The sequence below is a fragment of the Mesoplodon bidens genome (genome assembly GCF_964165515.1).
Source record: "Mesoplodon bidens genome assembly, chromosome: 4".
Lineage (NCBI taxonomy): Eukaryota > Metazoa > Chordata > Mammalia > Artiodactyla > Ziphiidae > Mesoplodon > Mesoplodon bidens.
The window spans coordinates 63,338,746-63,356,871 of NC_138160.1; the positions used below are offsets into that span (position 1 = coordinate 63,338,746).

General features: G+C 37.2%; 2 protein-coding genes across 3 annotated transcripts in view; both read right to left on the reverse strand.

Moving 5' to 3' along the window:
- AP3B1 (adaptor related protein complex 3 subunit beta 1) overlaps nucleotides 1-18,126 on the reverse strand; it is a 267,388-nt gene that overhangs the window by 209,273 nt on the left and 39,989 nt on the right. For both annotated transcript variants that reach the window (XM_081231538.1, XM_081231537.1), the window contains exon 3: nucleotides 10,170-10,244. In XM_081231538.1, coding sequence (XP_081087664.1) covers nucleotides 10,170-10,244 — 75 coding nt within the window. The remainder of the gene's footprint in view (nucleotides 1-10,169; nucleotides 10,245-18,126) is intronic.
- LOC308616486 (BET1 homolog) lies at nucleotides 7,183-8,358 on the reverse strand. Its single transcript, XM_081232712.1, has one exon. It carries the CDS (start codon nucleotides 8,338-8,340, stop codon nucleotides 7,984-7,986), a length of 357 nt encoding a protein of 118 aa, XP_081088838.1. The 5' UTR covers nucleotides 8,341-8,358; the 3' UTR covers nucleotides 7,183-7,983.

Below are 18,126 nucleotides of genomic sequence, written 5' to 3' on the forward strand. Positions count from 1 at the left end.
GAACTCAGCCTGAAGGGGGCTAATGAGCCACAGCTAGCCGGCAGGGAGTCCGGGAAAACTCTGGAGCTGCCGAAGAGGCAAGAGACTTTTTCTTCCCTCTTGGTTTCCTGGTGCGCGAGCAGAGGGGATTAAGAGCGCTGCTTAGAGGGGCTCCACAGACGGGCGTGAGTCACGACTGAAAGCGCGGAGCCCAGTGACGGGCGTGGGACGCTGGGGCTGCTGCTGCCACCGCCAGGAAGCCTGTGTGCGAGCGCAGGTCGCTGTCCACACCACCCTTCCGGGAGCCTGTGCAGCCCGCCACTGCCGGGGTCCCGGGATCCAGGGGCGGCTTCCCTGGGAGAACGCACGGCGCGCCTCGGGCTGGTTCAACGTCACGCCGACCTCTGCCGCTGCAGGCTCGCCCCGCACTCCGTGCCTGTCCCGCCCGCCCGGCCTGAGTGAGCCAGAGTCCCCGAAGAGGCTGCTCCTTTAACCCCTGAGCGAAGAACAGACGCCCTCCGGCGACCTACACGCAGAGGCGGGGCCAAATCCAAAGCTGAGACCCAGGAGCTGTGAGAACAAAGAAGAGAAAGGGAAACCTCTCCCAGCAGCCTCAGAAGCAGCGGATTAAAGCTCCACAATCAACTTGATGTACCCTGCATCTGTGGAATACATGAATAGACAACAAATCATCCCAAATTGAGGAGCCAGGAGTCAGTGCTGTGCCTCTGAGGTGGGAGAGCCAACTTCAGGACACTGGTCCACAAGAGACCTCCCAGCTCCACATAATATCAAACGGCGAAAATCTTCCAGAGATCTCCATCTCAACACCAGCACCCAGCTTCACTCAACGACCAGCAAGCTACACTGCTGGACACCCTATGCCAAACAACTAGCAAGACAGGAATACAACGCCACCCATTAGCAGAGAGGCTGCCTAAAATTATAAAAAGTCCGCAGACACCCCAAAACACACCACCAGACGTGGACCTGCCCACCAGAAAGACAAGATCCAGCCTCACCCACCAGAACACAGGCACTAGTCCCCTCCACCAGGAAGCCTACACAACCCACTAAACCAACCTTAGCCACTGGGGACAGACACCAAAAACAACGGGAACTACGAACCTGCAGGCTGCAAAAAGGAGACCCCAAACACAGTAACATAAGCAAAATGAGAAGACAGAAAAATACACAGCAGGAGAAGGAGCAAGATAAAAACCCACCAGACCTAACAAATGAAGAGGTAATAGGCAGTCTACCTGAAAAAGAATTCAGAATAATGATGGTAAAGATGATCCAAGATTCTATTTCCCAGATCCAAAATCTTGGAAATAGAATAGACAAAATGCAAGAAACAATTAACAAGGACCTAGAAGAACTAAAGATGAATCAAGCATCGATTAAAAACACAATAAATGAAATTAAAAATACTCTAGATGGGATCAATAGCAGAATAACTGAGGCAAAAGGACGGATAAGTGAGGTGGAAGATAAAATAGTGGAAATAACTGCTGCAGAGCAAAATAAAGAAAAAAGAATGAAAAGAACAGAGGACAGTCTCAGAGACCTCTGGGACAACATTAAACGCACCAACATTCGAATTATAGGGGTTCCAGAAGAAGAAGAGAAAAAGAAAGGGACTGAGAAAATATTTGAAGAGATTATAGTTGAAAACTTCCCTAATATGGGAAAGGAAATAGTTAATCAAGTCCAGGAGGCACAGAGAGTCCCATACAGAATAAATCCAAGGAGAAATACGCCAAGACACATATTAATCAAACTGTCAAAAATTAAACACAAAGAAATCATATTAAAAGCAGCAAGGCAAAAACAACAAATAACACACAAGGGAATCCCCATCAGGATAACAGCTGATCTCTCAGCAGAAACTTTACAAGCCAGAAGGGAGTGGCAGGACATAATTAAAGTGAAGGAGAAAAACCTGCAACCAAGATTACTCTACCCAGCAAGGATCTCATTCAGATTTGATGGAGAAATTAAAACGTTTACAGACAAGCAAAAGCTGAGAGAGTTCAGCACCACCAAACCAGCTTTACAACAAATGCTAAAGGAACTTCTCTAGGCAAGAAACACAACAGAAGGAAAAGACCTACAATAACGAACCCAAAACAATTAAGAAAAGGGGAATAGGAACATACATATCGATAATTACCTTAAATGTAAATGGACTAAATGCTCCCACCAAAACATACAGATTGGCTGAATGGATACAAAAACAAGACCCATATATATGCTGTCTACAAGAGACCCACTTCAGACCTAGAGACACATACAGATTGAAAGTAAGGGGATGGAAAAAGATATTCCATGCAAATGGAAACCAAAAGAAAGCTGGAGTAGCAATTCTCATATCAGACAAAATAGACTTTAAAGACTACTAGAAGAGACAAAGAAGGACACTACATAATGATCAAGGGATCGATCCAAGAAGAAGATATAACAATTGTAAATATTTATGCACCCAACATAGGAGCATCTCAATGCATAAGGCAAATACTAACAGCCATAAAAGGAGAAATCGACAGTAACACAATCATAGTAGGGGACTTTAACACCCCACTTTCACCAATGGACAGATCTTCCAAAATGAAAATAAATAAGGAAACACAAGCTTTAAATGATACATTAAGCAAGATGGACTTAATTGATATTTATAGGACATTCCATCCAAAAACAACAGAATACACATTTTTCTCAAGTGCTCATGGAACATTCTCCAGGATAGATCATATCTTGGGTCACAAATCAAGCCTTGGTAAATTTAAGAAAATTGAAATCATCAAGTATCTTTTCTGACCACAATGCTATGAGACTAGATATCAATTACGGGAAAAGATCTGTAAAAAATACAAACACGTGGAGGCTAAACAATACACTACTTAATAACAAAGTGATCGCTGAAGAAATCAAAGGGGAAATTAAAAAATACCTAGAAACAAATGACAATGGAGACACGACGACCCAAAACCTATGGGATGCAGCAAAAGCAGTTCTAAGAGGGAAGTTTATAGCAATACAATCCCACCTTAAGAAACAGGAAACATCTCGAATAAACAACCTAACCTTGCACCTAAAGCAATTAGAGAAAGAAGAACAAAAACATCCCAAAGTTAGCAGAAGGAAAGAAATCATAAAAATCAGATCAGAAATAAATGAAAAAGAAATGAAGGAAACGATAGCAAAGATCAATAAAACTAAAAGCTGGTTCTTTGAGAAGATAAATAAAATTGATAAACCATTAGCCAGACTCATCAAGAAAAAAAGGGAGAAGACTCAAATCAATAGAATTAGAAATGAAAAAGGAGAAGTAACAACTGACACTGCAGAAATACAAAAGATCATGAGAGATTACTACAAGCAACTCTATGCCAATAAAATGGACAACCTGGAAGAAATGGACAAATTCTTAGAAATGCACAACCTGCCAAGACTGAATCAGGAAGAAATAGAAAATATGAACAGACCAATCACAAACACTGAAATTGAAACTGTGATAAAAAATCTTCCAACAAACAAAAGCCCAGGACCAGATGGCTTCACAGGCGAATTCTATCAAGCATTTAGAGAAGAGCTAACACCTATCCTTCTCAAACTCTTCCAAAATATAGCAGAGGGAGGAACACTCCCAAACTCATTCTACGAGGCCACCATCACCTTGATACCAAAACCAGACAAGGATGTCACAAAGAAAGAAAACTACAGGCCAATATCACTGATGAACATAGATGCAAAAATCCTCAACAAAATACTAGCAAACAGAATCCAACAGCACATTAAAAGGATCATACACCATGATCAAGTGGGGTTTATTCCAGGAATGCAAGGATTCTTCAATATACGCAAATGAATCAACGTGATACACCATATTAACAAATTGAAGGAGAAAAACCATATGATCATCTCAATAGATGCAGAGAAAGCTTTCGACAAAATTCAACACCCATTTATGATAAAAACCCTGCAGAAAGTAGGCATAGAGGGAACTTTCCTCAACATAATAAAGGCCATATATGACAAACCCACAGCCAGCATCGTCCTCAATGGTGAAAAACTGAAACCATTTCCACTAAGATCAGGAACAAGACAAGGTTGCCCACTCTCACCACTCTTATTCAACATAGTTTTGGAAGTTTTAGCCACAGCAATCAGAAAAGAAAAGGAAATAAAAGGAATCCAAATCGGAAAAGAAGTAAAGCTGTCACTGTTTGCAGATGACATGATACTATACATAGAGAATCCTAAAGATGCTACCAGAAAACTACTAGAGCTAATCAATGAATATGGTAAAGTTGCAGGATACAAAATTAATGCACAGAAATCTCTGGCATTCCTATATACTAATGATGAAAAATCTGAAAGTGAAATCAAGAAAACACTCCCATTTACCATTGCAACAAAAAGAATAAAATATCTAGGAATAAACCTACGTAAGGAGACAAAAGACCTGTATGCAGAAAATTATAAGACACTGATGAAAGAAATTAAAGATGATACAAATAGATGGAGAGATGTACCATGTTCTTGGATTGGAAGAATCAACATTGTGAAAATGACTCTACTACCCAAAGCAATCTACAGATTCAATGCAATCCCTATCAAACTACCACTGGCATTTTTCACAGAACTAGAGCAAAAAATTTCACAATTTGTATGGAAACACAAAAGACCCCGAATAGCCAAAGCAATCTTGAGAACGAAAAATGGAGCTGGAGGAATCAGGCTCCCTGACTTCAGACTATACTACAAAGCTACAGTAATCAAGACAGTGTGGTACTGGCACAAAAACAGAAAGATAGATCAATGGAACAGGATAGAAAGCCCAGAGATAAACCCACGGTCATATGGTCACCTTATCTTTGATAAAGGAGGCAGGAATGTACAGTGGAGAAAGGACAGTCTCTTTAATAAGTGGTGCTGGGAAAACTGGATAGGGACATGTAAAAGTATGAGATTAGATCACTCCCTAACACCATACACAAAAATAAGCTCAAAATGGATTAAAGACCTAAATGTAAGGCCAGACACTATCAAACTCTTAGAGGAAAACATAGGCAGAACACTCTATGACATCAATCACAGCAAGATCCTTTTTGACCCACCTCCTAGAGAAATGGAAATAAAGACAAAAATAAACACATGGGACCTAATGAAACTTAAAAGCTTTTGCACAGCAAAGGAAACCACAAACAAGACCAAAAGACAACCCTCAGAATGGGAGAAAATATTTGCAAATGAAGCAACTGACAAAGGATTAATCTCCAAAATTTATAAGCAGCTCATTCAGCTCAATAACAAAAAAACAAACAACCCAATCCAAAAATGGGCAGAAGACCTAAATAGACATTTCTCCACAGAAGATATACAGACTGCCAACAAACACATGAAAGGATGCTCAACATCTTTACTCATTAGAAAAATGCAAATCAAAACTACAATGAGATACCATCTCACACCAGTCAGAATGGCCATCATCAAAAAATCTAGAAACAATAAATGCTGGAGAGGGTGTGGAAAAAAGGGAACACTCTTGCACTGCTGGTGGGAATGTGAATTGGTACAGCCACTATGGAGAACGGTATGGAGGTTCCTTAAAAAACTACAAATAGAACTACCATATGACCCAGCAATCCCACTACTGGGCATATACCCTGAGAAAACCATAATTCAAAAAGAGACATGTACCAAAATGTTCATAGCAGCCCTATTTACAATAGCCTGGAGATGGAAACAACCTAAGTGTCCATCATCTGATGAATGGATAAAGAAGATGTGGCACATATATACAATGGAATATTACTCAGCCATAAAAAGGAATGAAACTGAGCTATTTGTAGTGAGGTGGATGGACCTAGAGTCTGTCATACAGAGTGAAGTAAGTCAGAAAGAGAAAGACAAATACTGTATGCTGACACATATATATGGAATTTAAGAAAAAAAAATGTCATGAAGAACATACGGGTAAGACAGGAATAAAGACACAGACCTACTAGAGAATGGACTTGAGGATATGGGGAGGGGGAAGGGTAAGCTGTGACAAAGTGAAAGAGCGGCATGGACATATATACACTACCAAACGTAAGGTAGATAGCTAGTGGGATGCAGCCGCATAGCACAGGGAGATCAGCTCGGTGCTTTGTGACCGCCTGGAGGGGTGGGATAGGGAGGGTGGGAGGGAGACGCAAAAGGGAGGGGATATGGGAACATATGTATATGTATAACTGATTAAATTTGTTATAAAGCAAAAAATTAAAAAAAATTTTTAAAAAAAACTGTTGAAAATACACAATAAAAAGACCAACAACCCAATTATAAAATGGGAAAAGGATCTGAATAGACATTTTTCTAAAGAAGATATACAACTGGCCAATAGATTCTCAACAATTTTCTATTAAGGAAATGTAAATCAAAATTTCAGTGAGATATCACTTCATACCCACTACAGTATACAATCTAAAAGACAGACAATTTTTCTTTAAAAAAAGGAAAGTAAGTGTTGGTGAGGATGTGGAAAAATCAGAACTTGCATACATTGCTGATGGAAATATAAAATGGTTACAGCTGCTGTGGAAAACAGTTTTGAAGTTCCTCAAAATGTTAAACACAAAGTTATTTTATGACCTAGCAATATCACTCCAAGGTATATATCCAAAAGAAATGAACACATATGTGCACACAAAAACTTCTACAGAATGTTTACAGCAACATTACTGACAAGAGCCAAAAAGTGGAAACAACCCAAATGTCCATCAACTGATGAATAAACAAAATGCAGTATATCCATAGAACAGAATATTATTCAGCAAAAAACGAGCAGTAGAGTAATGATACATACTACGACATGGATGAACCTTGAAAACATTATGCTATGTGAAAGAAGTCAGACACAAAAGTGCATACTGTATAACTCAATTTATATGAAATGCCCAGAGTAGGCAAATCCCCAGAGACAAAAAGTAAATTCATGGTTGCCTAGGGCCAGGGGGTGTTGTGGAGTAACTGCTAATGAATATAACGTTCCTTGTTGAGGTGATAAAAATGTTGTGGAATTAGATGGTGGTGATGATTGCACAATTCTGTGAATACACTACACATCACTGAATTGTACACTTTAAAAGTGAGAAGTTTGTAACATGTTAATTATGTTTTGATAATCTTTTTAAAAGTCTGATTCTTTTTTTTTCTTGAACATTTTATTTCCATTCAGAGCTTAGCAATTACTTTAGCTTCACATTATTGTCATAAATGATAACCAAATGGCCTAAGTAGCTAAAATCATAAAACTATTATAAGCCAAGTCAATGGTATATATATAAAGTTAATAGAAAATGACAACTATACGGGTACACATTTGTTTTGAACCTTACTAGAAATATGCCAAAATAACAAGTTTTATTAAAGAATGAGGTCCTTGGGCAGAAGCGGAAGAAGAGTCATATCATCAAAAATTATTAGGAAAACTGTAGGTAAAAAGAAATCAGCCTACAATTTTAACCAAATAAAGGAGCAAAGGAGAGTACATCATCAGGGGCGATGCCAGTTCAGGAAAATACATTCACCATCCATCACAAACTTTCTCACCACCTCAAGAGCTCAGCACAAGGCTCTCCAGGCATTGTTATTTTCCCACTAAGTTTCTTTATGTGGAACATAAACCTACATTTATGGTAACAACAGGATATTATACTGCTATTTAACCTGACAGCAAAAAACAGGAAAAAAACTTATTAGGGCCAGACTGACCTCAGAACATCTCAATACCCCTGAAAATAGGGGCAAAAAAAGGAATCATTAAGAAACAGTATTCAAAGAGCACTGTATTATCTAATGTGATTTATAAAACAAGTAAAATTCAGTAATCTTTGAAGGAAAAAGCCATGGTATTATTTGAAATTTAGGAATGTTTTGATGCTGACTTTTTTTACTAAAGTGGTACTCCAAGCCGTTAAGTTGGAACAAGTTCCAAACTCACAGTTACTTGCATCACCTCAGTTTAATAATCCAATAAATGACAAAAAAGACAAACAATGAAAACAGCATCATATAGCACAGCAGCTTTGTTTGGCTCCCTCTGGATAAAATCTTCAGTTTTCCCATGGTTTTACCTAGAAATCCAGTTGTAGAATCAAACTGTGAATCCATTTCAGCTAATAATTTATTTTGATGTTTAACTTCATGGCCTATTTCAATGGAAAGAGATTTTATAGCAGTTATTTTGTTTCTCAGACTTTCCGTGAGTCTCTCATTTTCTTCTTCACAGGCACTATACCCACTATTAGGATAGCCATAGTTCCCATAGTTGCCAGGAGGTACTCCTTCACCCAGGCCTACACGCCTCATCTTGCGGGAGGAGCGGGGGAAAAGCTGATTCTTTAAAGTAAAAATAATAGCCATGGGGGCTTCCCTGGTGGCGCAGTGGTTGGGAGTCCGCTTGCCGATGCGGGGCACGCGGGTTCGTGCCCTGGTCCGGGGGGATCCCACATGCCGCGGAGCGACTGGGCCCATGAGCCGTGGCCGCTTGGCCTGTGCGTCCCCTGTGCTCCGCGGTGGGAGGGGCCACAGTGGTGAGAGGCCCGCGTACCGCAAAAATAAAATAAAATAAATAATAATAATAACCATGTATTTAGGGTGCTTTAGCATATTTAGAAGTAAAATGCATAAAATGGGAACAGACTGGAGGGAGCAAATAGAAATTTACTGATGTAAGAATATATGAAGGGGTATAATTATTTGAAACTAGACAGTAATAACTTAAAAATGTGTATGTAAATCCTAGTGGTAGACTGTAGTAAGTTAAATATATATATTGTAGCTCCTAGAGCAAGCACCTACAGAATAAAGAGGTACAGCTTCAAGAGTAATATTAATAATACTAGATTATATGTGAAAAAACTTCCCTTTATCTTTAATTTCTACTACTTATACTCCATTTCCCTCCACCTAAAACAACCTGCCCCTGATGTCACCAGGTCCTTGAAAATATTCGTCAATGGAGACTGCTGCTTCGCCCAAATTTACCAGACTGAAAAAGAGGACTAGGCTTATTTCTTTTTTTTTTTTTTGCGGTATGCGGGCTTCTCACTGCTGTGGCCTCTCCCGTTGCGGAGCACAGGCTCCGGATGCACAGGCTCAGCGGCCATGGCGCACTGACCCAGCCGCTCCGCGGCATGTGGGATCTTCCCAGACCGGAGAACGAACCCGTGTCCCCTGCATCGGCAGGCGGACTCTCAACCACTGCGCCACCAGGGAAGCCCAAGGCTTATTTCTTGATGCTCACAGTTGCTAGCATGGGCAAATATGAAACATGTGTGCTGGCATTTTCATTCTCATGCAGATATCACCACTTCCTACTGAGTAAACACACCCTCCTCAAAAACACTCCCAACATACCCCCAGACAATCACTACCCAACATCAGTTGAAGTTGAGACTCGTGACAGATGTGGCCATTCAATCTTCATTACAACCTTCTGTTCTTTTGAAATACAAGGCATTTGCTCAGATCAATCTCTAATTCTCTTCATTGAACTTTTCATACTACTCATCTTTCTCAATGGTTTCTACACTGGCTCATATTTTTCTTTTGCACTCTATTAGAAGTCATTAGTCCATTTGACCTAACATTAACTACCTTGGCCTCAAAGTTCTGTGAATTCCTGTTTCAAATTCCATGTACAAGGCTATACAGGGACCACTAATTGAAGGCTCCCACCACATCCAGCCTTCTGCTCACCTCCTACTATACTGAGGCAAGGTCTATCAGAATTAAGATGCTCCAGGAAGAGCACTAGATTTGGAGTTACAACACCTGGGTTCAATTCCTGCCCTGATACTGCAGGAATTTAGGTCTGTTTCACTGGACATAATGGTATCTTACAATTAAGAGCAGAATTTCAACTAAACTGGCTTCTAAGGATATTCAGCAAGTTACCACCCTTCACCCAGGTGAATTAATCTCAATTTTACTTTTCATATTCTCCACCAAAATTCCAAAGCCAAGATTGTCTACTTTGTATTCTATTTCACCTATTTAAGATTATGGACATTGTAATTGTATCGAAAATCTAGTGACACAAGTATCTTATAATATGTTGTGTTTCAAAGTAACTGAGAAGTATATGATTCTTTCACAACAAAAGGAATCATGAAAATTATGAATCAAAACAGTACCTCAATATTTTTACTGGCCACATTCTTCACAACAGCAGGAAACAGTTCAGATGCATTTTTCCCTTTTGCAATCATCTGAAGAATAAAAGTGGAATATTAGGACTGAAACTTTTTTAAAATTAGTCATTTGAAAACAGAACATAAATTCTACATACATTAAATATTTAGAAGATAAGCTACAGAAACAAATAAGCTATAGAGTTAACAAACAACTCTTTTTCAGTCACTTTATTTATTCCAACTATCTGCAGCAAAGAACAATCTCTTGGGAATCAATATATTACACATAGACATATTAAGGAAGAAACTAATTTAAAGGCATAATATTTACAATAGTTTTCTCTGGCTAATGGTGTTGTAAACACTTTTTAAATATTTGTACTCTTCTTTATTTTCCAAGTTCTTACATTAAAGATGTAACGCTTTTGCAATGGGGGTGGGGGTGGAGAATGAATGTTATTTTAAACAAACTACAATAATTCTTTCTCCTTCGGCTTTCTTTTTATAGATTCCCCTACTTCTCCAACCATTTTTTTCAAAGTTCCCTTCACCAGGTCCTCTTCCTTTCCCCACTAAAGTTCTGTGCACCAGCATCTTTTCAGGCTACACCGTTCTACAATCTCTGAAACGCCTGAGATTTCATTCACCCTCAATATGTTAACTCCTACCTCTACAGGGATCAACTCCCCAAACTCTAGCCCTAACTCTAGGCCCTAGTTCCACTTCTCTAACTGAACATTATTAGATGTCTTTCTCATCCAAAACCTGCTATGTCTAAAACCAAACCTATTTTTCCTGATAAAATGGCATTAGTTCTAGAATCTCCTATTTCCACCAATTTTCCCAGATACCAGAAACCATGAAATTATCTTGGTCTCTCCTCACATCTACACAGTAACCAGGTCCTGTTGTGAATTCTTAGCACACTCACATTAATCCCTTTCTCCTGTTACTATCCTAGTATAGGTCAATGTCACCTAGAGGACTTTTCCGACAATCTCCTCCTTCTGTCCATAACGTACATCACCGACAGTTTAATATGCTCAAACTACCACTTTGCACGTCAGCTCCCCCTCAAAGATCTCAAAAGCCCCTGACTGCCTAAGAGTCCAAACTATTTCATTTACTATTCAAATGACTTAATTGCATTAACATCCCTTTTAAGCTCATCAACCATTATTGTTCTACACCAATGTTATTATAAAAGTAAACTGATCTACTCACTTCTTGCACATTCTCTGGCTCCTCTATGCTGGTGCTCATATCATGCCCCCAACCCACTTCTTTTTACTTTTCTAAGTTCTACCCTTCTATCTAGAGTATCATCAAATTCTAATCATTCTCCCTTGCTAGATCCATCTCCTAACACCTAGCCCACTAAGGCGTCCAATCCTAATTTCCTCTATAATTTTTTAATCTACATTTTTCATTTAGAATTTCCTATGTGTTACCTTTTATTTCTATTTATTTCAGTTTTATGTCTACCTGTATTTCCATTTCCTTCACTCTCATTCCCAGAATATATCTTTATGTCTTTTAATAGTACGGACTTTCTTTGGTAGCCACAAAATAAAGTTTTAACTACAGGATAATTTTTTGGAAAAGGGACCTTGGGACTTCCCTGGCAGTCCAATGGTTAAGACTTCGCCTTCCAATGCAGGGGGTGCAGGTTCAATCCCTGGTCAGGGAGCTAAGATCCCACATGCCTCGGGGCCAAAAAAACAAAACATAAAGCAGCAGCACTATTGTAACAAATTCAATAAAGACTTTATAAATGGTCCACGTCAAAAACTAAGTAAATATATATATAAAGTCTAAAATACCATTTTAAGAAAAGGGGTCTTTATGAATTATACATCATATCTAAGAAACTACCTTAAAAAGGTAGAAGGCATTAGTTTTATAAATTTAAAAAAATGTTTTATAAATACTATGTGACATTTTAAACAACAATAATCCCAGTTAACAATATCTCAGAAGACCTTTCTACATGACAGCTTTAGAACACTCTAATACAAACTAGTCTTTCATTTTCTATTTCTTTACCTGTGAAATTATTTGAGTATTCTGTGAAACCTTCTGAGTATTAAAGAAGGTTCACGAAATAGTGCAACTAAAGTATCTTTATATGACTTTTACAATTTTCTCATCTGTAAAATGAGGAGAGAGGGATTAAATGTTCTCTAGGGCCCCTTCCTTCAGTCATTCAGTAATTACCTAAAGTCAGAGATCCTGTCCTATGATATCCTACTCCAAGGCTTCCCCAACTTTATTCTACAGAATGCTATTCAAAAAGATGTTAATACACAAGGGAGAAAAAAAAACCTATAGTCAAATTCATTCAACAGATATTTGACGAGAGGATACTACATGCCAGGGACTATTCTAGGCCTTGGGGATACAACCGTGAACAATATAGTCTTTACCCATCAGAGCTCACCTTTTAATGAGGGTGAGGGACAATAAACAAATATAGTATGTGAGGTGGTAACAAGGGTACTATGGAGAAAGATAAAGAACTGCAGGAGAAATGGGAAGTGCTAGGGTAGTGGTGGGAGTTGCTGTTTTATGTTTTGGTTAGTGTTTGCACAGCATATATTTTTTTATCCTTATATTTTTAATCTATCTATGCCTTTATATTAAAAGTGGGGTTTTCCGAGAGAACGTACAGTTGCATCTTGATATTTTCATCAAATATGACAGTCTCTCTTAGTTGGTGACTTTAGATCACTTGCATTTAATATAATTACTGATGTAGTTATATTCAGGTCTACCATTTTATTATCAGTTTTCTGTTTATTCCCTGTGTTTTGTTGTTCTGATTGCTGTTACCCTTGTTATTTGGAAATTTTTTTGGAATTTAATAATTTAACTTTTCTTTTTTATTTTAATTTTTATATTGACTATTTGGCTATATCTTTTTGTATAATTTTTATTGGTTCTTCTTCTAGAGATTACCAGATAATTACATAGATGCACAAACACAGTTGACAGATACATATAGACAGGTAAGTCAAAATACGTCAAACCTTCCACAGTTTACTTAGAGTTAATATTTCACAAGGTCAAATAAAATGTAGAAACCTTCCAACCATATAGGCCGGTTTAATCTGACCTCCCCACTACTCTTTATGTTATAGCCATCATATATTTTATATCTACATCCATCGAAAACCTCTCAGACAATGGGATACTTAGGAGGATAAAATTAGTCCTTTATGCTTACCAGATATTTACCATTTCTATTGGTCTCCCTCAAAATCCATCACATATTTCCCTTCAGCCTGGGGAACTTCCATTAGCCTTTCATTAAAGCAGATCGGCTAGAAATACTCTACTATTTTTTTCTGCCTGAGAATGTCTCTATTCATCTTCATTCTTTCACTGGATAGAGAATTCTAGGTTAACAATTATTTTCTTTCAGTAGTCATTCAGTTTATCCTGATTGGGGTTCATTGAGTTTCTTTCATCTATAAATTTAAGTCATTCATCAGTTTGGGAAGTTTCCAGCAATAATGTCTTCAAGTATTTTTTCCACCCTAAAAAATATATGTTACATGGACATAATGTTTTGGTATCATCCAACAAGACCTGAGGCTTTGTTCATCTCTTTTCTTTTTAATCTCTATTCTAAGAATTGACTAATTTCTAGTGATCTGTCTTCAACTTTTGACTCCTTCTTCTATTATATCAATTCTGCTGTTTAGTCAACCCAAGATATTTTTATTTCAGATATGATACTAGGACTTCCCTGGCAGCCCAGTGGTTAAGATTCCATGCTGCTACTGTAGCAGGGCACAGGCCTGTTCCCTGGTCAGGGAACTAAGATCCCGCATGCCACATTTTGTGGCAAAAAAAAAAAAAGATATCGAGATATGACACTATACACATGACAGAAATTTCAACAAATTTCTAATGATGTGGTTCACTTGATATATCTTGGAAAACAACTATTTACCCATTAGTTACTACGTGGGGAATAAGTAGATATAGGATATCCCTTTCCCTAGCGTAACTTACCATCCAATCATAAGTGGCCCTAATATTACTCACTACTGAAGTATAAAACAAGAGAAATGTCTATGTATAAAACAAGAGAAATGTCTATTTAAGTCTTCACCCATTTTTAATTGGGCTGTTTTTAGTTATTGGGTTATATGAGTTCTTTATATATTCTGGAGTCTGTATCAGATATATGATTAAAAATATTTTCTCCCATTCTGTGGGTTGCCTTCTCACTGGTTGACAGTGTCATTTGATGCACAAAGTTTTAAATTTTGACATAGTCTAAATTATTTATTTTGTTGCTCACCTTTTGATGTTATATCCAAGAATCCTTTGACAAATCCAGTGTCATGAAGTTTTTATCCTATGTTTTCTTCTATGAGCTTTATGGTTTTAGCTCTTACATTTAGGTCTTTCATTCATTTTTTCACTTATTATATATATTGTATGAGGTAGGGGTCTAAAAATTCATTCTCTTGCACGTGAGTATCCAGTTTCCAAACACCATTTGGGGAAATTCTACCCCCACTGAATTGTCTTGCACCCTTGTTGAAAATAATCTGGCCATATAAGTGAGGGTTTTCTTTAAAGGCTCTCTATTGTGTGTATATGTCTCTCTATATGTCTGTCTTCATGTTGGTATCACACATTTTGATTACTGTAGCTTTGTAGTAAGTTTTGAAATCAGAAAGTGTAAGACTTCTTTGTTCTTCTTTTTCCAGAGTGTTTTGGCCATTCAGGGTCCAGTAAGATTCCATATGATTTTAAGACAGATTTTTCTATATATGCAAAAAACACCCCTGGGATTTTGATAGGAACTGCACTGAATATGTAGATAATTTTGGGAATACTGACATCCTAATAATATTAAGTCTTCCAATCAATGAACATGGGACATCTTTCCATTTATTTGTATCTTAATTTCTTTCAGCAACATTTTAGTTTTCAAGGTACAAATCTTTTGCTTCCTTGGGTAAGTAAGTATTCCTAAGTATTTTATTCTTTTTGATGTTACCATAAATGAGATTGTTTTCATAACTTCCTTTTAGGGTTGATTACTGTTACCATATAGGAACACAACTAATTTTTATGTATTAATTTTGTATCCTGCAACTTTGTTGAATTTGTTTATTAGTTCTAAAAGTTTTTTGTGGACTCTTTAGGGTTTTCTAAATATAAAAGCATGTTGTCTGTGAATGAAGATAATTTTACTTCTTTTCCAATTTGGCTGCCTTTTATTTCTTTTTCTTACCCAACTTCTGTGGCTAAAACTTCCAATACTATGTTGAATACAAGTGGTGAAAGTGGGCATCCTTGTTTTGTTCCTGAACTTAGAGGAAAAGCTTTCAGTCTTTCACCACTGAGTATGATATTAGCTGTGAATTTTTCATATTTGGCCTTTAAAATGTTGAGGTAGTTTCCTTTTTTTCCTAGTTTGTTGAGTGTTTTATCCTGAAAGGGTGTTGAATTCTGTCAAATGCTTTTTCTGTATCATTAAAATAAACTTGTTTTTTCTCCTTCATTCTGTTAATGTGGTACATTACAATGATGATTTTCATGTTATTCATGTTATTTTTAAAATACTGAATAATAATCTAGATCTAAAAATTCAGATCTAGGGACTTCCCTGGCGGTCCAGTGGTTAAGACTCCATGCTTCCAATGCAGGGGGCACGGGTTTGATCCCTGGTCAGGGAACTAAGATCCCACATGCCACACAGTATGGCTCCCTCTCAAAAAATTCAGATCTAAAAACATAATTAATGTTAAAAAGCATTAATCTTTATTTAACTCAGCAAGATAAAGAGGAGAAATTGTACTTACTTTCTCAACAATTTCAACTAGCTTCATTTTTTACAGATATACAGATGGGGAGAAAATTCAGCATTTTTACTTTATAAATAATTACTAGTTAATTTACAAACCAGCAGTTAATTTTCAGACCCAACTGCAACTCTTAAGAATCAGCTCCCAAGAATAAATAGAGAAATAGAAAATGAACTGACCCTTGACTTCTATCCCAGAAAGTACTCTGAAGCAAAAACAGGTTCTATAGGCATTACATCACTACTAAAAATTCAGGCCTGCTAACCAGGAACTGGTCCTGATGTATATTAGCACAGCAGAAAAAACTTGACCCTTTAAACAACTTCCAACCTAAGAACAAAAAAAGATGCCAACATCAGCCACAAGTTGAATCCTTTAAAGTATACACAGAACTGAAGCATTTTTGTTGAAGGGAGAAAGAGAACAAGGGATGGGCAATCAGTCTAGAAAGACTTAGCCCAAAATGTTCATTATAATCATTAACTCGGGCCTCCCTGGTGGCGCAGTGGTTGGGAGTCCGCCTGCCGATGCAGGGGATGCGGGTTCGTGCCCCAGTCCGGGAGGATCCCATGTGCCGCGGAGCGGCTGGGCCCGTGAGCCATGGCCGCTGAGCCTGCACGTCCGGAGCCTGTGCTCCGCAATGGGAGAGGCCACAACAGTGAGAGGCCCGCATACCGCAAAAAAAAAAAAAAATCATTAACTCAAGACAGTAAGAATTATGCATGTTTTTATTTTCTTCTTCTTATATGGACTTTCTCAAAAATTTTCTACAACGATAATATACCATTTGAATTTGGCTTTTTTTTTTTTTTACAAATATTAAACAAAAATATCTAGAACTTGGAAATTACCTTTAATTTTCTTAGGGTCAATAATATCCAACCCAATACCATGTAACGTATATGGCTATGAAATAATATAGATCAATAACTCTAATTAGGAATTTTAAGAATTTTATCTATCAAAGAAAGGTTCAGATTTGCTCATTATCCCAAAACTACAAAGACAAGCAACTAATCTGAGAAAGACCTTTAATATCCAACACTTACTAAAAGAAAATACATCAAAGATTTCAATACACCAAAATATTCCATTCTTTCAAGGACTCTGAAAAATCAACTCATCAGTATTTTAGCTAAAAAACTTATTACAAGTTCACTATATGAAGCAATACGTTTCATATTCTTAGTTCACATTTCATCAAGCCAAGATAAAATACAAACATGTGCTTTAAACATTAGACACATATTTTTCAGAAATATCAAGAAAAATAACATATGTATGTTTCAACTTGAGTCCTGCTGTGTAATAAGTGACCACAAGATTTTGAAGTAGGTAGCTTTTCTTCCTTAAGCATGCTTTGGCATACATGAGACTTTATTCAACATATGAACCATTGGAAATATTTTCCCATGATTCTAAACAAGCCTCAGATATTACCAAAGAAAGATAATAAAATGAACTGAAACTATCATTAGGGTTTCTCTCTAGTAGATATTGCTGACAAGATGCTCTGTTGACTCGTAGGACTACCGACTATGAAAGATAGCCAGATGTGCACTGCCAGCATTTTGATACATATTAGAAAGTAATGTGTTAAAACAAATATATAACACTTAAAATTTTGGCAGATTAAAATTTAGAAATGTTTAAAGGTTTTTAACTATGAAGCTAAGGTGTTAAAACTACTCTGTAATCACGAGGTGATAAAACCCCATATCCAGGGCTCATGAAACCTAAATTATGCAGAAAAATATAAATATTGACAATTACATTTTTAAAAATCCAAGAAATTTTGAAGCCAATATAATGTTCTGCTAATTGACCTCTAGCAAACTACTTCCACCCAACAGATGTTTTGAAATGATGCATACATGTGAATACATGAACATAACATTTTAAAACTAATTTTTAAAGCTCCCACATAGAAATATGGTGCTAGCTAGAAATCGAACTAAAAACTGGACAGAAGTAAAGGTGAACAAATGATTGTTATAATATTTCCCTGGAAAAAATTTCAAGAAAAATAACTATTAGTTATTTCATAAAAAAAGAAATTAGCAAACAATAACTGCTAGTTTAAAAGTGAAGTACAGGGGAGGATATATCTTACATAACCATTGTGC